The 22,178-nt window shown below is 40.3% G+C and overlaps 1 protein-coding gene across 1 annotated transcript in view; it reads right to left on the bottom strand.

Moving 5' to 3' along the window:
- The window catches only part of Psmd1 (proteasome 26S subunit, non-ATPase 1), a 72,120-nt gene that overhangs the window by 4,738 nt on the left and 45,204 nt on the right, over positions 1 to 22,178 (bottom strand). Inside the window, exons 16-21 of the mRNA XM_036173651.1 lie at positions 19,138 to 19,254; positions 10,160 to 10,262; positions 8,584 to 8,753; positions 6,353 to 6,445; positions 4,001 to 4,087; positions 2,802 to 2,948 (exon numbers count right to left, since the gene is read on the bottom strand). Coding sequence (XP_036029544.1) covers positions 2,802 to 2,948; positions 4,001 to 4,087; positions 6,353 to 6,445; positions 8,584 to 8,753; positions 10,160 to 10,262; positions 19,138 to 19,254 — 717 coding nt within the window. The remainder of the gene's footprint in view (positions 1 to 2,801; positions 2,949 to 4,000; positions 4,088 to 6,352; positions 6,446 to 8,583; positions 8,754 to 10,159; positions 10,263 to 19,137; positions 19,255 to 22,178) is intronic.

Below are 22,178 nucleotides of genomic sequence, written 5' to 3'. Positions count from 1 at the left end.
TCTGCCTTGATTAACAACAGCCTAAGAACAACTTAGGCTAAGAGAATATGACCACTGCCCTCATCCTCCATGGCCTAAAAGTTTATGTGAATTCCTAGTGGAGCAAATGGAGATGAACCTCCAAGCAGAATAAAATATCCACTCAGAAGAGGACTTCCAAGTTTCGGGAACCTCTAGCTATGGGTTCTAACTTCTACTACCTGCTCACCAGAACTAGTGATCTCACTCACACTCTGCAACACAATCCACATATCCAAAAGCTGTTCATAACCACACCACATTTTAGATTGATAATGCTGATTCATTCACTAAGGAGAAGATAAGATAGGCTGTCTAAAGGGCTATTAAGAACCTAAGATGGTGAATTCTTGCTGAAGCAGAGTAGAGACATTATCATAGTGCTTTTTTTTTTTTTTTTTTTTTTTGAGGGGGGCACTGAGACAGAGTCTCAGTATCTAGCTGTGGTTGGCCTGGAGCTCAGACTCCAATTCACAGAGATCCACCTGCCTCAGTATCCCAAGTTCTGGGATTAGAGGAATGAGTCACCAAGCTTCACAGTGTTTCTTTAAAATGAACCATCTGAGGAACACGTTGATGACCTTGTCATTGAGAATATGGAGTGGGTTAAAGGGCAATTTCTTTCTTCAATGTACATATGAAGGGGTGGTCTTTTATTAAGATGAGAAATAATTCACATAATTAATGCATAAAACTTTATACATTCACAAATGTGGGTAGTCACCTCTACCAAACTTGAGAGTACCCGCATCAACCTGAAGAAATCCTGCACCAAGGAAAATCAAACTGGAACTGACCTGGAAACGCCTCCTCACAGTATCACTAGAGTAGAGGCAATTACTGTACGAATTTTACAGTTAAAGAAAATGAAATGAGCTGGGCGGTGGTGGCGCACGCCTTTGATCCCAGCACTCGGGAGGCAGAGCCAGGCGGACCTCAGTGAGTTCGAGACCAGCCTGGTCTACAGAGTGAGTTCCAGGACAGGCACTAAAGCTACACAGAGAAACCCTGCCTTGAAAAACCAAAAACAAACAAACAAACAAAAGAAAATGAAATGCAAAGGAGTTACTAAGTCATACCACTAAACAAAAGAGCCAGGAGACAAACGCAGCCATGCCCACCTTCAGCTTGAAACCACCACACGACAGTTTCCATTTCTTGTCTTTGTCTCTGTAAACTGATGGAACACCTTGGCTCATAACCAAAACTAGAGTTGTTTTGAATTTATCATTGGCTTGATAAAAAATAAACTTACTCCCATGATGATGCAGAAATCTCATCTATATTTCAAACAACACACTCAAGATCTGGATATCTTGCATGGGTTGGTCTACTGGTTAGTATTTAGTTTTCCAGATTTAAGAAAGCTGAGTCAGGACTAGCATTATAGGTCCATGTCTACAATCTCAGCACTGAGGAGCCCTAGTCAGGAGGACTGTCCATTGGTTCAAGGGCAGTCTGGGCTGTAAAATGAGTTCTAGGACAGAGTGGACTACAGAGTAAGATCTTGTCTCAAAAAATCAAACAAAACAAAATGCCATCAAAAATAAAGTAACAAAAAACTTGAATGATAAAGACAGTATCATGCTAAAGTTCCTAATAAGCATTTTATCATGGTTCGAATGTGTAATGTCCCCACAGGCTTCTGTGTTTGAAAACTTAATGCACAGATGGTGGTACTGTTTTGGGAGCTTATGATCCTTTGGAATGTAGGGCACAGCTGGCAGACATAAGAGCAAGCCTTGGGAGTCAGAGCCTGGGCCTGCTTCCTGACTCCACTTCCTAGTCTTCTGAGATGTGAGGAGCCCCAGCCACTCACTCCTGCTGCCACAAACTCCATCATGCTTTTCTGACCATGATGGACTATATCCTCTCACACTGTAAGTCAAAATAAAGTCTCCCTTGAGTTCTGCCAGGGAGTCTGTCCCAGGAATGAGAAAGTAACCATTTATACACTTGTTTCTAACAAACATTCTGGCTTGGGATTAATTGACTGTCACAAAGATCCTTTTTTAATTCTAAAATTCGATGTGTTTATGACAACATTATAATTATGATGGTGATCACTTATTTGGCAGGGCCAGGTCTTGTTCCCAGTACTTACAAATTAACTTTTTTTTCTATGTAACACTCCTGGCTGTCTTAGAACCCATTTTGTAGACAAGGTTGGCCCCTGCTTCCCAAGTGCTGGGATTAAAGGCATGTACCACCACACCAGGATACATAATGTCTTTGATCTGAGCCTATTAGTTAAGGAGGTAATCCCTATTTTACAAATGGAGCAAACAGAAAGAAACATTTAGCACTTGGACCAAGATCACAAAGCCTATGAATGTAAGGTTAAAATTCAGCCCAGTGTGTCTGGCTCCGTAGCTACGTGCCTAAATTTGTGACAGAAAAGGAATCACTAGAGCTGGGTGGTGGTGGCGGCAGTGGCCACTGCACACCTTTAATCCCAGCACTCGGGAGGCAGAGGCAGAGGGATCTCTTGTGAGTTGGAGGCCAGTGTTGTCTATAAAGTTCCAGGACAGCCAGGGCTGTTACTGAGAGAAAACCTGTCTTGAAGGCCCTCCCCCTCAAAAAAAAAAAAAAAAAAAAAAAAAAAAAAAACCCAAAAAACAAAACAAAACAAAACCTAGAGAAAGCTCTCCAAACATCTCTATAAAGCTGAAGGGGGATGTTCCTGTATTTTTTTAAGGTACTACTGACCTTCTGTCAGTCTTACCAAGTGCTATAGATTAATATCCCCCAGCAAACACAGTTAAGAGCCATTGGTAACTTACTGGTTTGAAAGGCTGGTATCTGCAGGTCTCGGTCATCGATAAGACCTTTAGCTGGGCAGGCATAACTCGTGCAGGATTATCCAACAGCTGAAAGTTTGGTTCAGGCTCCTTTTTCTTCTCTTTCTCTTCCTTCTTTTCTGCTTCATCCTGGGAGAAGGGCAGTCAATAAGGGTCACTTCTGGCCCCTATCACTTGAGTTGTCTGCTAAGTCTGTAGAGCACTGTCAGGCACAAAAGGCAGTGGCAGATACAAAGCACAACTAAGATGATACAGGACTCTACTTAGTGGTCAGAATGGTATGAATTGTTTTAAAGGATGAAAAGGATTTTCTTCCAGCAGAGGCCAGAAGAGTGTCTATTTAAACAGATCATCATCCACCTTCCTAAAAGTCTTTCTCTTTTATCAAGTCACCATCTATTCAGAACTTTGTTCTTCAAAGTCTACTTCAGCTGTAACTTTCTTTCAGAACTCATTCCTGTCTGTACTCATCTACCTTCCCACCAATGGACACTGTTATGGTCTGAATGTGAAATGCCCTCTGCAAGCTCATGCATGGGAACATCTGGGAACTTTCTGGACACCGGGCCTCACCGGTTGAAGGGCTGGGCCTAAAGGATGTGGAGTGGCTCTGCTGCCAGCTTTAACTCTCTGCTCCTGATTAAGATATGAGTAAGCCATGCTGCATGCCCCCACTGTCAAAGATGAAGCCCCAGCCACCATGCCTTCCTGCCCTGACAGACTATATCCCTTAAAACCATGAGCCAAGGACTGGAGGGATGGCTCAGAGGTTAAGAGCATTGACTGTTCTTCCAGAGGTCCTGAGTTCAATTCCCAGCAACCACATGGTGGCTCACAACCATCTGTGATGAGATCTGGCGCCCTCTTCTGGCCTGCAGGCATACATGCTGTATACATAATAAATAAATAAATCTTTAAACCACCCCCCAAAACACCCCAACAACAACAACAACAAAAAACCCAAAAAAACCATGAGCCCAAACCCTTTTAGGTTAGGTATTGTCACAGCAACAAGAAAAGTTAACTAATACAGACAAGTTTTCTAGAGTTTCTTTCAAATATGTGTCTTTGTGCTGGAAGCAGGGTAATTAATTGAAAAAACTAAGAGCAAAGTACAACAGCATTTAAGGAATCTAGACCACAACAGGTATTAACACATTTGACCACTGCATTACACCTACCACTTCCATCTTCTCTTCCTCCTTTTTTTCCTTTTCCTTTTCTTTTTTTTTAGCTTTGGCAGTAATAGACAACACAGCAGTGGAAACCTAGAAACAATCAAAATTGTAACTGTTATCATTTCTCACCTACATACTAAGGAACAAGCCCAAAGGCAACAGTCCTAGTTTCCTGCTGTGACTATAAACAACAAAGCCACTGGAGAGTAAATGGGAAAGCAAGCAGGACATCAAGGGATATCATTTGCTGCTACTGTCATCTTTAGCTACTGAGGCTCTGTCCAAAACAACCCCCCTTTCTCATCTGCCTTGGATGTGAATTTGCTATCATCTACTTCTGAGACACAGACTTAAGTGCTATGTTCTTACTGGCTTTATGGGGAAAACACTGGAAAAATAGAGATGCTCTCATAACTAGACACCTTGAAATGGTAATACACAACAGTTAGCAAGGAGCGGTCTTCCCTAATGAATCTCATTTGAAATCAAAGGGGAAACAAGACAGTGAAAATGGAGTAATAGGCAAGGCAGTGATGGTGCATGCCTTTAATCCCAGCACTTGGAAGGAAGAGGCAGGTGGATCTCTGTGAGTTTGAGGCCAACCTGGTCTACAGAGTGAGTTCCAGGACAACAAAGGCTGTTACACAGAGAAACTCTGTCTTGAAAAAACCATAAAAATAAATAAATAAATAAAATGGAGTAATAAATGTGTTGTGAAACATTATCCGTCAGTTGCTAGCTTAAATGTGGTCAGTTGTAAAATTAGCTCTACTTATACACAAAACTTAAAGCAAAATCAACAAATACTTAATATGAAACATTATCTTAAAATAAAGAACAATTTTCACCACATAAACATTATGAAAAGGTTGCTTGTTTTATTGAGCATAATGCCATAGACAGTGCAGCTCTATAAATGCATTATTCCTATGAGTGTGTTCAAAATCATTGGTGAAGTTAGTTTTATTCATGTTCAAAAGGCAAATTAGGTAATATGCATGAAAATAAATAACATGAGTTACCTGTCCTCCCAGACCCCCACGGTTTCTTTGTATAACAGTCTTGGCTATCCTGAAACTCACTTTGTAGACCAAGATGGCCTTGAACTCAGAGATGTCTGTCTCTGCATCCTGAGTGCTGGGATTAAAGGTGTGCACCACCACTGTCCTGAAACATGAGTTACTTTTGACCACACAATTCCACATCTACTATTCTAAGTGACAGATATACTTGCACATGAACACAAGTATATACACAAACAATTTTACTGTACCCTCATCTGCAGTGTATCAAATAAAAAATTCCTTAAATGTATACCAGATAAAAGAAATAATATATAGATAGTGCTCTGTAGCTTTGGTAAAAAGTTATACATTGAAATACTGGTACTGGGCTGGAGAGATGGCTCAGAGGTTAAGAGCACTGACTGCTCTTCCAGAGGTCCTGAGTTCAATTCCCAGCAACCACATGGTGGCTCAAACCATCTGTAATGAGATCTGGCGCCCTCTTCTGTATACATAATAAATAAATAAATCTTTAAAAAAAATACTGGTACAGTAAGACAGAGGATGTAGATCAGTGTGTGTAGAAAATGCTGAAGTGGTACTAAGAGGTACTATCAGAGCAAAGCAAACTTTTGCGAGTTGCAACTCTTGTGCCATGGGGCTGGGATACCAAGAGAGAAAAAGGCCCATTAATTTACATTTACATCTAATGTTATCTATTACAAGTTTGCTTTAAAAAAAACCAAACAAGGTTTGGGCTGGAGAGATGGCTCAGCAGCTAAGAGCACATGTTGCTCTTCCAGAGGACTTGAGCTTGGGTCCCAGCACCCATATCAGGCCGATCTGCTGTCAACTGACTGTAACTCCAGCTCCAGAAGAAATCAATGCCCTCTTCTGGTCTTTGAGAGCCCACATGCAGGCACGTATACCCACATACTCCAATAAAATAGAACAAGGCTGAAGACACAGCTCAGTCATTAAGAGCACACACTATTCTTCCAAGAACCCAAGTCTGGTTCCTAGCATCCATATTAGGCAGGTCACAACTGCCTGTAACTCCAGCTTCAGAATGATCTCATGTCTCTAGCCTCTGTGGGCACTCACACGCAATTAAAGTTGTGCAGCATGATGGTACATGTCCTTAATCTTTGTACCTTGGAGGCAGAGCCAGGTGGACTCTGTGAGTTTGAGATTAGTCTGATATACTATCAAGTTCCAGGTTAGCTAAGACCCCATAGTGAAACCCTACTCAAACCAACCAACTAACCAGATTTTAAAAGCTGAATCCCTTTAAACAGTCAGTAGCTTCTCTAACAAGAACAAATGTTACTTAAAGACTCAAATAACGTACCTTTTCCTTTTCTTTTTCTTTTGGTACTTCCAGAGGGGCAGGATATGCAAATGTGGATGGTTTACAATTTGATTTATATTGAACTTTCGGCATCTGAAGAAATAAAACACTCTTTTGTTCTCTCCATGGAAATAATATCAAGACTTATATATTCTGTTTTTAACAAGCATTTGGACGCAAAGGGAGATAGAAAGTTTCCATGCACGTTAAATGTTCAACGACAGAGCTGGTTCCATGTTAATGCTCTTAGAAAAACCTTGTGAATTAATTTTGGTACTCAGTTCCCTACAGATCCTAAAACTTTGCCACTGATCAAGTATAATTTTCTCTTGTGTTTTCTCGCAAACCATTCAGTGTTAGTGGGCTAAGTCCTACTCACACTGTGAATAGGAACAACTGTTAGTAAAGTGCTATATATTCCTTCTGATCACTGAACTCCCACGACCATTCCTTGTACCACAGTGACAACTTATTAGTCTGTATAGTTTCTACACCACATAATCATGCTTTCTAACATGGGCCTAATGGAAAACTAGCTGCATACTAGTAATGGAACAAGTCTGCTCTCTAGCCTGCATCTTTCTTTCTTTACCTAATTTGCACTGATGAAAAATGGTAATAAGCACCACTATTACAAGAACTTATCCTGTCTTTCTCACTTTCATTGAGAAGAATAAAACAGCATAAAATGTTGGGCAGTCTGCAAGCCTCCAAAGATGACACAGGAGGTTTAATGACAGACAATGTTAAATACTAGGGATTAGGAAAACAACATACTGTTGTTTTGAGAAATAAAGATGCTGAATATTTGCAACTGTGAGCAGTTTTAATACTGAAATACTTAGTCAAGAATAACTAGTTACACAGCTATAATGAAGTATCAATATAAGGAATTACTTAAGACAAATTTGAGCTTAGAAATTTTCCATTCTGAAAATTTAACAAAACATCTTAACAACAGTGATGACAGACTCTAAGAAGTATTTAAAGGTCCAAAAGCCTTTAACCTTTAAAGAAGAACAAGATGAATCATCAGGTCACAGGGCTGAGAAAAACCTAATCACAAACCCTATTAAAAATGTGATTACGAGGGTTGGGGATTTAGCTCAGTGGTAGAGCGCTTGCCTAGTAAGCGCAAGGCCCTGGGCTCAGTCCTCAGCTTAAAAAAAAAAAAAAAAAAAAAAGTGATTACGAATTGTGATGCCAGGGCATGTAGCACCTAAAGCTTCTAACCTTTGTGATCATTCTGTTCTGTCAGAGACTCCCTGACTGCTCACAGCTGGTCTTGTTGTCTGCCACTACCAAAGGGCTACTGCCCTGTGTTTCTTTTCCTTATACTAACAATTCTTTGTTAAGTAGGCAAGGAGGCCCTTGTGCTCACAGATAAGCACTAGGGGAACCAGGAATGTTAAACACCGCAGGGTTATCTCTTCAAAGAGAGATGTAGAATCTGTTTTCCATTCAGAAGGCTGGGAGCAGATGTGGTTAATAGCCTTATGACCTCTGCGCAATCTGTGTGGCTGGAGACTGACTACACAGGATCCTCCCCCAGACTCTTATCATGAGCTTGTTTTCCTCAGTCAATCTATAGAACATATCTTTATGGAAGATATATACTTTACAAAGAGTATGATATAGTCAGCTTTGTTGTACATAGGAGATTGAGTTAATTATCATCAGGAAATTTTTCACCAAACTGCTATGCTTAAATATGCCTAAAATAAACTAAGGGTCAGATTCTCAAAGTTTGAACTGACAGTGGCTACTGAATTATGTTGAACCTCTTGCTGTCTTTGGATTAAAGTGGCCAAGCATGGTGGCACAGGCCTGGAATCCCAGTGCTCTGGAGGAAAACGCAGGCAGGTCTCTGTAAGTTGAAGGCCAGCCTGGTCTACATAGTGAATTCCAGGTCAGCCAGGGCTACAAAGTGAGACCCTGTTGCAAAATGCAAATCCCATCAGAACACAAAGAATGGCTTAGAAATCTCTTCATATTTTTGTACTAAGCCCCCACCCCATCATTCCTCTCAGAAGACGTGTCCAGTGTCACACAGCTAGTTAAGCTCTCTTTGAAAACTTCAGACACACTGTCCTCTGCAAGGCTAAGGACTGACTCAGACGGAACCAAAGCATGCTACCCACAGTGTCATCTTCCAAGTTCACAGGAAGCTTTAGGAATGGGAGGGTCACTATGATAAGGATACCCACAAAGCTCAGGACTCACAGACGTACCTTTAAGTCCTTGTTAAGGCCAATGACGCAGGTAGGGGTATAGGCCAATGACAGGAAGTGTGAAAGGGGAAACCAGAACCAGAACTGGGTAAAGACAAGGACGCCAACCACAGAAGGCATATGAGTGTGCCCAGTCCTGGACTGTAAGGAGATTGTGACATTATGACCACCTATAGAAAAAGAGGAAAACCATGAGCAGAGCAACCCATTAAGATGAAAATAAGCATTTCCAGGTACTGCACAAAGGAAGCAGCTGCTGATTTATTTATTTTTTTGTTTTCTTTGAGACAGTGTCTCAATTTGTAGCCCTGGCTGTCCTGGAACTCACTATGTAGATCAGGCTAGCCTTGAACTCACAGAAATTCGACTGCCTCTGCCTCCTGAGTACTGGGATTAAAGGTGTGCAACACTGTGCCCAATGATTTATTTTATGTGTATGAGTGTTTTGCTTACATGTATATATATGTACCATGTGGGTGTCTGATGCCCACAAAACCAAAAGAGGGAGTTGAATCCTTGAAACTCAAGCTACAGGTGGTTGTAACCTACCTGATGTGAGTGCTGGTAACTGAACTTGGGTCCTCTGCAAGAGCAGAAAGTGCTCTTAATCACTTAGCCATCTCTCCAGCCCCACAAAAGGAAAATTATAACATTTAATTCTTGATTCAACACATTTTCTGAGGAAGAATATGATAAACAATGAAACCAGTTGATTCTGATCATGAATTTGTACTATCAGAGAATGGATTGAACCCCAACCTCTTCTGTCTCTTGCCACATCCACTAGACTAACCCTTTGGGGAATATAGAGCAATAGAGCTTGAAAGCCAGTGAATTAGAGTGAAGAGCCAACCTATCAATTAAAGAGTTGGATTTTTGCAGGATGTAGTGGCACATGACTATCTATGATCCCAGTGCTTGGGAGGCTGAGATAGGAAGATTGGCTTTAATTTGAGGCTAGCCTGGACTACATAGTGAACTCCCCAACTCTCCCAACAAACCCCCAGCCCCAGGTGAAAATCAACGAACACTTTATTATAAAGTAAAATGAACTGTTCTAACTTCTCTTCAATATTTCTAATCCTCCCAACCCTACGAGGTAGACCTTATAAAACAAGAAAGAGGAACAAAGAGAAAAAATAACTTGAGTTTATATAGCTGTTATATATAAAAGGATTAGGACTTGCTGAGCACTTGTCTCAGATACCTCAAGAGGTTGAGGCAAGAGGATAGCAAGTTCAAGGCCAACCAGAACAACTTACACCCTGTCTCAGAATAAAACATAAAAAGGATGATACGTAGTTACTCAGTGGTGTAATTACACTCCACATGTGATGTTCTAGGTTCAATCTTTGGCAGGGAGGCAAGAGGGAACAGTGTGTATGTGTGAGTGAAGGGGAATGATTAGCATTCAAATGTATGTTTGTGTTTGAATAAATGAAAATTATCTCCTGAAACTATACACTCCTCAAGTTCTACCCTGGAATAACTCAATTTCCATGATGTCATACAGAACATTAGATTAGCTGTTTCATTAGATTTACATAATACATCTGGAAGACCCAAGAATATTTACCTGCATCCAGTATGCCTTGGGCCAGAATAGCGCCAAATTTGGCCATGACATCATCATGCTTGTCATTGATGACTTTGGAATACAGCTGCCGGAACTGATTAACCTGAAGAAGCAAGAAGAAAACTTATGGTCTAACTCTGTTCATTTGTTGTGCCATTAAAGAGCACCCAATAAACTGCACTAATGGTATCGAGATTCAGCTCTCAATTTCAAGACATTTAGAAGAGGGAGATGGACCAGATGTGAAGACAGAACAAGTCTGTGCTTGAAATCAGTGTTCTGACTTCCTAGTGTGGGAGCACTAGCTGTTTTCAGTCCTCATTCCACAGTGGATGAATCAGACTCAAGGGAATGCTGAATAAGACTTCATTCTGCACCAGCCAGTCAGCAGGCCAAACAGTCCAGGCAAACACTAAGGTTGTACTTGGAATTACAGCTATGCTGCTTACTATCAACTGAGCAGATCTCCTAATAGGCACAGATTTTCAGTTCTACCTTAAGGAATCAACCCTTCCCTCAGAATGTGAGTGTATTTATACACATTGAAGATGTGCATTTTGAGCACACATCAGTTTCTGAAGACTTGGTCAAAATCAGTGCTCTTATGCTTCAACTTAGGGCGAGATTACCAGTAATTTTGTATGCTTTAGCATTTTCCTGAAATGACTATATTTACTTTCACATAAAAATGCTTATGAAATATTCTTAATGACTTGTGACTTAATTGTTTGGGCAGAGATAGGACACTATCTTATGCTTCTTTCATGTCTTATACTTCTTTGTTTTCCCAACAGTGCTTTCAAATGGTAGGCACTCAGGAAGAAGTCTGCTTGTTCCAGAAGCACATGATCATGGAGCTCCCCAAATCTGCCCAAAGCAGAAAGCACCAGATTTGAGTTTCTCAATATAATGAGTTTAGCATACATTCTTTAAGAATCTCTTCTCTGTTTGTATTGGTCTAAAGGTGTGACACTGTGGCTGAGTAACAGACTCAGGCAGTCCTGGCATATGACTCTCTCTGTTCTTAGAAGCCAGTTGGGTAAATGACTAGTCAGTCTGTTGTGTGTCCTGTGTCTCTTTTCTTTTCAGATGGGTCTTCTTGTAAGGTGTGGTCCAGGTCTTGAACTCCTGAGTGCAAATGATCCTTTTGGTGAAGACTTGTTAGTGGCTGGGACTACAGGTATGGATCACACTGTATCTGACCACTCACTAGCTTTTCTACACCTTAGTTTTCCCGTCTCTTTGAGGATCATAGCATCCACCTCACCCATGTTCTAAAGACTACTGGAAGCAATACGTGGTCACATAAATATGAGGCATTTCATACTTCGGTAAGCACAGATGTCTTATGGAGGCAGAAACTTACTACTCTCTGAACTATTAGCTCTGCCACCAAAACACTGCTAACAAAACAATACTTCTAAAGATCGCTCTCAGTTTTATTCACAGGCAGCAATAAACTGCACTGGGAGAATAAAATGCACACAATCACTACTGAGTCATGCACTTCCAGCATTCCCTCTTTAAAAACTATAAAACCCAGCATGACTAAATCATCACTGAATTCACAAATAATCTTAAGTATCCTAAGGTTTGATGTCTTCACTCTGGCTCAACGGATCAAATTCCTTTGATTCTGAACTTATTTTAGATGAATATTTACATTACCTTATATAGGATGGAAATTTTATGTGCTAAAGGCTAAAAAAAAAATCTCATAAATACTAGACAAATCGTTGTATGTACATTACAAAGGAGAATTTAAATACAATCTTATCATATCATGGTTTTCTAACTTAACCTCACTGTTCAGAATGTAATGGCACCATGGCCAGGCAAAGAGGCACATACTAACAACCCTGTCACTTGAGAGTAGAAGCCAGCCTAAACTACACAGGGAGCCACCTGTCTCAAAAAAAAACAAAACACACACACACACACACACACACACACACACACACACACACACACACACACACACCAAACAGTAAACTGAAAAGAATGGTAATACATGCTCCCTCAAAAAAAGTAGAACTTGTGGAAAATATTAACTTAAAATTTAGATTTTTCTGTGTCTATGATCTACATGTTCTATTATGCACAAGTTTCTAAACTCTACCATGCATTTAAAAAATTTACCATGTTCTGCATTAAACTTTATACCTTATACCATTAGAAAAACCAGAAAGGAACAAAATTCTTTAGAGCTATTTCTTCTGCAGAGCACACCCCATTCCCTCCTTCCTACTTCATTCTGGCTACAGAAATGTTATCTCCAACTATTAGGAACCAGTTTGAAAGTTTTAATTTTTCCTTTGACATCTGTGTTTAGAACTTCAACTACACAACTGTAATTCCTTCCATGAGATCCTTGAGGCCAGATGTATTTGGAATTTAGATTTTAAAAAACTAACAAAACCAGGCGGTGGAGGCACAAGCCTTTGATCCCAGCACTAGGGAGGCAGAGCCAAGTGGATCTCTGTGAGTTCGAGGCCAGCATGGTCTACAGAGCAAGATCCAGGACAGGCACCAAAACTACAAAGAGAAACCATCTTGAAATCACCCCTCCCCCCCAAACAAAACAAAACAAAACAAAACCTAACAGGGCTAGAGAGATGGCTCAGTGGTGAAGAGCAGTAGCTGCTCTTTCAGGGCACCTGGGTTCAATTCCCAACACTCACAGGGCTGTTCTGTAATTCTAGTTCTAGGGGATCTGACCCTCTTTTGGCCTCTCCAAGTATCAGGCACCCATGTGCGTACAGATAGATACATATGTAGGCAAAACAGCCATATACATGTTTTTTAAAAAGCCAACATGCCACATTCATGTTGTATTTCTGATATCCCATAATTAAATTAGTACTTTTGAAGTAGCAAACACACAGATATTTACCATAAATGGGATAAAGGCAACAAATGACTCATTACTGGGTCAGATTTTAGAGTCAACTGGGTCCTTATAAACAAACCTGTAGGACTGGAGAGGTGGCTCAGAGGTTAAGAGCACTGACTGCTCTTCAAGAGGTCCTGAGTTCAATTCTTAGCAACCACATGGTGGCTCACAACCACCTGTAATGAGATCTGGCACCCTCTTCTGTATACATAATAAATAAATAAATCAAACAAACAAACAAACAAAACAAAACAAAAAACAACCCTGTACGTTTCAAACCTTTCTGGATTTTGTAACTAAAAGGCTATGAATTTCATTTCTTTATGGCTAGTCCCTAAACATCTCTCTGCTCAGCTGTCTTTGTCCCATATATTCCTACTCTTCTTTCTAATTCAAATTCTACAGATTCAAAATAAAAATTCAAGATAGTCTTAATGATAATTTCATGATTTCACTGTGTAATGGTTTAAACATGAGATGTCTCTGTTGCTCATTATTTTGATCACTGGTTCCTTGGTGGTAATGTTTTAGAAGGCTGTGGAACCTTCAGGAGGTTGGTCCTAGCTGGTTAAAGTAGGTCACTAGGGAGAAGGCTTTGAAGTGTTCTCAACCTTCCTAATGCTGCGACCCTTTAATACAGTTCCTCATGATGTGGTGACGCCCAACCATAACATTATTTCATTGCTACTTCAGAATTGTAATTTTGCTACTGTTATGAATCGTAATGTAAATATCTAATACGTAGGATGTTGAAACCCACAGGTTGAGAATCACTGGGTTATAGCCATACCCCTGCTTCTGGTCTCACTGTCTGCTACCCCGTCCATTGCTATGCAAATAGCCACCACACCCACATACTCTTGCTGCCATGGAAACAGTCACTCTGCCATGTCTTCTTTCTATGAATTAAAATCCTCAAAACCACGAGCCCAGATGGTTTCCATGAGGTATTTTGTTCACAGTTATGCAAAAATGACTAATAAAACTTGTTATCACAATCTCATATATTTTCAGTTTTCATCTCAACTTTATAAATTTTAACTATATGATAGTGTCTTTTTCCTTTTCTTTTTGGTTTTTTGAGTCAGGGTTTCTCTATGTAGCCCTTGCCATTCTGGAACTCACTCTGTAGCCAGGCTGGCCTCAAACTCACATTAATCCACCAGCCTCTGCCTCCCAAGTGCTGTGACTCTGCTACCACCATCACCTGGCTATGATAGTGTCTTATATCTTAAATATCTAATAAAATTGCATGCTTATAAAAACATTTTTCTACAGAAATGAGTATTTAAACCTAACTTCCTTACACTTACATTAAAAAACAAACAATTCTAGCTTTTACAAAGAACATATTGGGTGCGCATGACTGCGTTTCAGTGTGTATAGAGGCTAGAGAACAACTTTTGGGAGTGTAGTTTCCTTCCTTCCTCCCTTCCTTCCTTACTTCTTTCCTTCCTTCCGTCTTTTCTTTTCTTTTCTTTTCTTTTGGTTTTTCAAGATAGGGTTTCTCCGTGTAGCTTTGCTCCTTTCCTGGATCTCGCTCTGTAGACCAGGCTGGCCTCGAACTCACAGAGATCCGCCTGGCTCTGCCTCCCGAGTGCTGGGATTAATGGCGTGCGCCACCACTGGGAGTGTAGTTTCAAGGATCAAACTTGGGTCATCAGGCTTGGCAGCAAGTGCCTGTAGTTGCTGAGCCATTTCTCTGGCATAAAGTTATGCATTTAAAGTATTTATCACATTCTGAATGCTAACCTTATACTTCTGGAAGAGGAAATGCTATTTTTCAATCAAGGGAAAAGAATTAAAATTCTTTGGATTCATTTCTGATGAAACATGATAGCCAACAAAAGCCTAATCTAATCAAACTGTAATTTCATTTTGGAAGTAAAGAGTTTAACACTCTTGGCTCAACACAATCCTACTTCTAAAACATGTACTTGTCAGTGGCTGGAGAAGATTCTTTACACCAGATCACAGGCTAAAAGACATAAGGCAAGAAGAGCACTAGATTTAATTATTATTAGTTCTCAATTTATTTATGTGTACATGTGTATCTCAGAGGCCAGAACAGAGCACTGGATATGCTGGACTTAGAGTTAGGGAGGCTAGTGAGCTGCTTGCTATGGATGCTGGGAATTGAACTTGGACCTCCTACTAGAGCAGTAAGGACTTTCAATGGATAAGCCATCACCTCTCCAGCCCCGGGAGCTTATTTTTATATTGTAATTCTTTCATCTTTTTATATACATTACTATGTAAATGTTCAAATAAACTGCTAAAAGTGGATTTCATTTAACAAGACAAACAACAGATGATTCATGAAGAGTTAGGTTTTTGAGAGAAAATAGCTCCAAGAACCCATTAAAAAGTTAAGTATGCACTTTAAATTTTTCAAAATTCTGTCTATAATAATACAGAAGTGTGCCTATGATCTTGGGTTTAAGTCTGTGGGTGTGAAGAAGTGAGAAACTGATATAAACAAGGCAAAGACATACTGGAATTACTTAAATCAAGAGCACAATGTGCTGACTAAGTGTTAGAACTATGACATAATATCACATAAACACTTCAGATTTCCATTATGAATATATCCAAGGCCATTTTCTTTTGCATTTCTTTGAGGAAGGAGTGGTTATTCTGTTTTTAATCATTTTTTTATGTATATGGATGTTTTGCCTGTATATAAATCTCTGCACAGTGTGTGTGTCTGGTACCCAAGGAAGCCCAAAGAGGGTGTTAGATCCACTGGGAATGAAGCAGTTTTGAGTATGTGGGTGCTGGGAATTAAACCTGGGTCCTCTGGAAGAGCAGCCAGTGCTCTTAACTGCAGAGCCATCTCTCCAGCCCCAGGATGTAATTCTTAATTCCCTGATGTTTGTGTTTGAGCTGTTTCCATTAATTTCAGGTACTGTTTTGAAAATATAGAACTCTGGGGAATTGAGAATTTTGTTCTCTTTAATATAGACATTATCAGACATAGTTTTGCGTTTGTAGTCAGTATGTAGACATTTACATTTGATCACCCAATTTATATTAATTGCCGAGCTAGCAGCTATAGGTACATTTCAATTTTTATTTTTAAAATTAATTTTTGTTACATAGTATTTATGTGTTTGTATGTACATGGATGCATGAGTGCCACAATGCACATGTGGAAGTCGCAGGACAACTTGCAAGAGCCAGCTCTCCCCTCCATTATGTGGGATCGAGGATAGAACTCAGGCTTGCTGGCAGGTGCCTTTATCCACTCAGCCATCTTGCCAGCACTACTTAAACGTTCTTAAATAGAACTCATTATTCTGATATAACCTGAGGATAGGAGAGTACTTTATTTGTTCATGCCAGTTAAGATTCCATTCAAAAATCATAACTTACAATTATTGTTAAAAAATCAATTACTTAAACTGCTTGCTGTACCTTGTCTGTTTTTCTAAATTCGACATTTCTTAAAGTCAATTTAAAAAAGAAAAACAAAAAAACTAGTTACTCTATTCTACTTCAAAAGGATTCTGCCACTTTTAGTTTGAGATCATGACTACTAAAAAACACTGAAATTCCTTCTTCTTTTTCTTTTCTCTCTCTTTTTTCTTTTCTTTTCTTTCTTTCTTTCTTTCTTTTTTTTTTTTTGAGATAGTTTTCTTTGTGTAACCCTGGCTCTCCTGGAACTTGCTCTGTAGACAAGGCTGGCCTTGAACCCAGAGGTCTGCCTGCCTCTGCCTCCTGAGTGCTGGGATTAAAGGTATGTGCCACCACCATCAGCTCTGAAATTCTGAAGTTTGTTCCTGTCTTCCTTCTTTCCTTTCCTGCCTTTCTTTCTTCCCCCCCCTCTTTTTTTTTTTTTTTTTTTTTTTTTTTTGAGATAGGATCCCAGGATAGCCTCAGACTTACTGATGTAGGCTGGCCTTGAGCTCCTGAGATTACAATCAGATACCATCATACCAGCTTCATTTTAATTAAGTAATGTATTTATTGTGCGTGTATGGCATATGCATAGAGACCAGAGAAGAGTGCCAGGTACCCCACTCTCTCATTCTCTGCCTTATTCCCTTCAGACAGGTCTCTCACTGAATCTGAAGTTAGGCTGGCAGCTGTAATCCCCAGAGATCCTCCTGTTTCTGCCCTCACAATGCGGAAATTTCAGGTGCATTTGTGGCCTTGTGTGACTTTTACATGGGTGGTGTGGTCCAAACTCAGGTCTTCATTCCCAGCTCCCATACCTTACTGAAATTTTATTGCCAGGATATGAAGATGGCTAAACTTTTGTCTAGTTGACAATAGAAGCAATGTGAAAGCAGTATGTGAGGTCCAAGTGGATAAATATTTATATATGACTATTTGAGGGGTACATTCTTTAATGACATTGCTCAGTTGGATAATCTCCAAAGGCTCCATACAACATCAAAAGCAGAAATAAAAGCTACTCATATGGTAGCTAGCTGCTATATTTAAAGCACGAAGAAATGTGGTTTGTGTTTGCAGAGATGTTTATGTTCCAGAAGACATTGTATAATATTAAGCAATTCTTGGGAAAAACAGGATGAGAAGTCAGTCTACGTGCAATAATACAACTTTCAGAAATCCTGAATATGATTTTGAGAAAAGCACTGGGTAATGAGATAAAATGACAGTGGCTGCTTAGAAACTAAAGGTTTGTCAGACCAAGCTCTGTAGAGGCAGAAGGATACTGCCAAGTCTGGCAAGTGTGCTCCTCTTTCCTGACTCTCCTCTGCTTAAAATAAAGAACACTCCATGCCTGCTTCTGAGGCCGGAGAGAGGCTAATAGCCTGGCCCCTTTCTTCTCCTTTTTTTTTCCCCCCTTCTTTTCCTCTTTAAGACACTGTCTCACTATGTTGTCCAGGCCAGCCTTGAACTTGGGGACATCCCTGCCTCTTAGGTGCTGTGACAACTTGCAGTTGCTACCACACCCGGCATCAACATTTTTTTTCTGTTAGTAATGTTTTGTTTTTAACTGCTTCTCAGATATACGCACAATCAATTCAAGGCTGCTAAATGCTCTACAAATCTAAACACGGTATTAAGGGCACAAGCTAAGTTTCTCTCTCTCTCTCTCAGAACTGGACATTAAGCCAACACATATAACTTTACCACTGAGCCCCACCCACCCCTGCCTCATCTGTTTTAATACTGAGTTAGGGTCTTTATAAATGGTCCAGGCTGGCCTTGAAACCCCCTGTAGCCAAGGCAGTGCTGGAACTTGAGGCCCTCCTGAGAGGCTAAGATTACAGATAGGTCCCACTTGCACACTATCAGTGGCTTACATTTCTACTGATAATTTCAGAATATACAAATAATATATGTGTACTTTCTGTTCTGAACAGAATGAGATGTTTTGGCTGTGTCCAGAAGCACTGCACAGTAAAGACTAACATGAGGTACAAGAGAAAGTCGTTAGGGAAGTTTTAAGTAAGTGCCTCAAAATCTGCTATAGTCAATCCAGAGGAGGTGCAGCCTATGAGGACCACCACCTTGAGGAAAGCTGGGCTGTCTTTCTTCTCAGCATAGATCCAGAGAAAGAGGATTCCGAGGGACCATTTGGAGGACTCATAATCAGAGGTCACTATGCAGTGAATCTAACATCTAAAAGTGACAGGCAATAGTCATTAGCTAAGCCACTGACACCCTGCCCAGGATTTCCTAGGAGAGTTAAGAATGCAGATGCATACTTTAAGACCGAGGTTGGATATACACATAAAGTAAAGGTAGGATGTTCCACTACCTCAGAAGGCTGGGGCAGAAAAGCCAGATTGTTTGAATCTGCATTTTCTAACACGGGACTGATTCAGTCTTGTTGCATCTATTTGACACACATGGAGAGGCAAAAACAAAATATCAAAACAAACAAAAAGCTGATTTTATTATTTTACCTCATGAGTTATAATTTTTAAGCATGTTATATACTTAACGAAGTCATCTTAAGTTTGTAAAACACATACCAAGGAAAATTATATAATTACAATGTTTTAGTCCGTTGCCCTTAAAGTGTGCTTTTTTTTTTTTTACTTTCAGTGATTAAATTACTAAAGAAAAGCCCAAACCACCTCCCTTCTAGAGTTTCTTTGCTCACCTTTGGACAAGTGATCTCCGTCTGCTGGATCATGATGAGAGCTGAAGCTATCAGAGCCCCTTGCCTCACATAGTTCACAGGGTCATTTGTCATTGGCTCTAGTAAATTAATTGCTTCCTGAAATCATTACAAACAAAAACACAAACAAAACTTTAAGTGAAGTTGAGATGGCTGTATTTTCAAATTCATCACTTTCAAGGGTATATTTTAGATTAGGGCACTGTTTAAGATTTTTCTTTTTGTTTGTTTCTTTTCTTTCTTTCTTTCTTTCTTTCTTTCTTTTTTTTTTTTGAGACAGGGTTTCTCTGTGTAGCCCTGGCTGTCCTGAAACTTGCTCTGTAGCCCAGGCTGGCCTCGAACTCACAGAGATCTGCCTGCTTCTGCCTCCCGAGTGCTGGGATTGAAGGTGTGTGCCACCACTGCCCGGCTAAGTTTCTTAAATATAAGTAACCAAATGTCAAATCTCTTTCAGCTTTTTTCAGATACCTTGGTCACACAAATTATCTAGAAACAAAGCAGACTTGTTTAGTATGAGTAATAAAAATTTTTTCATTGTATTAAGTTGTCAGATGCCATGTTTCAAAGAACATTTGCTCCTAGATATCATATTAAGTTTAGAATAATATGGAAAGAAAAAGATCCAATTTGTATTTAACTTACGAGAGCTGACCTAAATGTAAATTAAAAGTCTAAGAGGAAAAATACTTAGCAAAACATCCAACTGTATCCTACCTTTATTTACAGATCATATGTATACAAAAAGAGAGGCAGCTAGTGAGACAGCTCAGCAGGTAAGAAGCCTGCTGGTAAGCCTGAAAACCTGAGCTTGATTCCCAGGACCCACACATGGAATGAGAAAACGGATTCCTGCAAGCTAGCCTCTGACCTTGACAGGTTAGGCGACATATGTGTGTTCCCTCCCACCTATAACAAAGAAAATTCTTATACTTAGTGATCTAATTTAAATGAAGACACATTTTTTTTTTTCCTTTCTTTTTTTAAACTGGAGCTGAGGACCGAACCCAGGACCTTGCACTTGCTAGGCAAGTGCTCTACCACTGAGCTAAATCCCCAACCCCTTTTTTTTTCTTTTTCAAGACAGAGTTTCTCTATGTACCCCTGGCTGTTCTGGAACTCACTCTATAGACCAGGCTGGCCTCAAACTCAGAGATCCACCTGCCTCTGCCTCTTGAGTACTGGGATTAAAGGCATGCACTACCACAATCCATGTATTTTTTTTAAAAAATATTTCATTTTAATTATGTGTATGTAAAGGTGGGGGCAGGTATATGCACATGAATTTGGGTACTTTTGAAGGCCAGAGGAAGGTGTGGAATTTCCCAGAGATGTAGTTAAAAGGTGTTGTGAGCTACTTGATTGAACCAAATTATGATCCACTGCCAGGGTAGTCTGTTCACTTAACCATAGAGTCATCTTTCCAGCCTCTGATACACCCTACCCCTCCCAACTCCCCTTTGGAGACAGGGTCTCACTATATAGCAAGCTATCTTCTGACTGAAACTTGGCCTTGAACTTACAAAGACCTAACTGCCTCTGCCTTCCAAGTGCCAGGACTAGAGATACGGGCTACCATGCCTGTCTTCACAGTTGTTTATATAAGACATTTGTTCCCTAATAAATCAAGTGCCATGTACAATTGCCATTTTAGCAGTGAACATTCTGCTCACAGGAATCTTATGTTTCAGTAGAGGGGACAGGAAGCTGGTTATGGGGATACTGTAATTGCAGCACTTGAGAAGTGAAAGCAGGGAGATTCTGAGTTTGAGGCCAGCCAGAGCAACAAAGCAGGACTCTGCCAAGAAAGGGAGAGAAGGACAGAGAGAGAGGGAAAGCAGCACAACCAGAATGAGATGAAACACCAGGAGAAAATAAAATAGCTCTAGAAATTCCTTTTTAAAAGGAATTTACTTTATTTTTATGTACACTGGTGTTTTATGTGCACTACCTGCCAGCATGTATGTTTGTGTGATGGTGTTGGATCCCTTACAACAAGAGTTACAGACAGTTGTGAGCATGTGGGTGCTGGGAATTGAACCTGGGTCCTCTTGGAAGAGCAGCCAGTGCTCTTCACTGCTGAGCCATCTCTCCAGCCCCAGCTCTAAACATTCTTTTAAAAAATTAATTTATTGGTGTGTGTGTGTGTGTGTGTGTGTGTGTGTGTGTGTGTGTGCGCGCGCCTGAGCTTGTGTGGGTATGAACACCATAGTGTGCACATGGAGCATAACCTGTGGGAACTGGTCATTTCTTTCCACCATATAGGTTCTAGAAGCTGAACTCAGGCTGCCAGGTTTGGTGGCAAGCACCTTTACCTGTTGAGCTATCTTTCCTGCCCAAAGGAAATTCAGAACCTTTTTACATTAAATGATATGTTTATGTGTGCACAGTGAGTATCACTGATGTGTGTTGGATGCACTGGGGGGGACAGGGGTGCATCTAATACAAATACTCTTTATTAGAGGAAAAAGTCAAGGAAGTTGGGCCTGAGAGATGGCTCAGTGTCTTAACTACTAGATGCTCTTCTAGAGGACCTGGGTTCAATTCCAGCACCCATGCACAGATCACAATTGATCTGTAACTCCAGCTCCAAGGGACCCAATGCCCATTTCTGGCCTCCACAAGCACTACATGTGGGAGGGATACAGACATACAAGCAGGTAAAACATATATATGAAAAAAATACTGCCGGGCCGTGGTGGCGCACACCTGTAATCCCAGCACTCGGGAGGCAGAGGCAGGCGGATCTCTGTGAGTTCGAGGCTAGTCTAGTCTACAGAGCAAGATCTAGGACAGCCTCCAAAGCTACACAGAGAAACCCTGTCTCGAAAAACCAAAAAAACCAAACCAAACCAAACCAAACCAAACCAAACCAAACCAAAAAAGATTATATGTTACAGCCATCTGGGAAATCTGATGCTTCTAGCCTTCACACACATACACATACCTACACACAGGCATGCACACATGCATGTAATTAAAAATAACAAAAAAGGAGTTAATTTTGGCTGGCTTCAGACAGCAAC

Source organism: Onychomys torridus, chromosome 23 (genome assembly GCF_903995425.1).
Source record: "Onychomys torridus chromosome 23, mOncTor1.1, whole genome shotgun sequence".
Lineage (NCBI taxonomy): Eukaryota > Metazoa > Chordata > Mammalia > Rodentia > Cricetidae > Onychomys > Onychomys torridus.
This window is presented reverse-complemented; position numbering and strand designations above follow the sequence as displayed.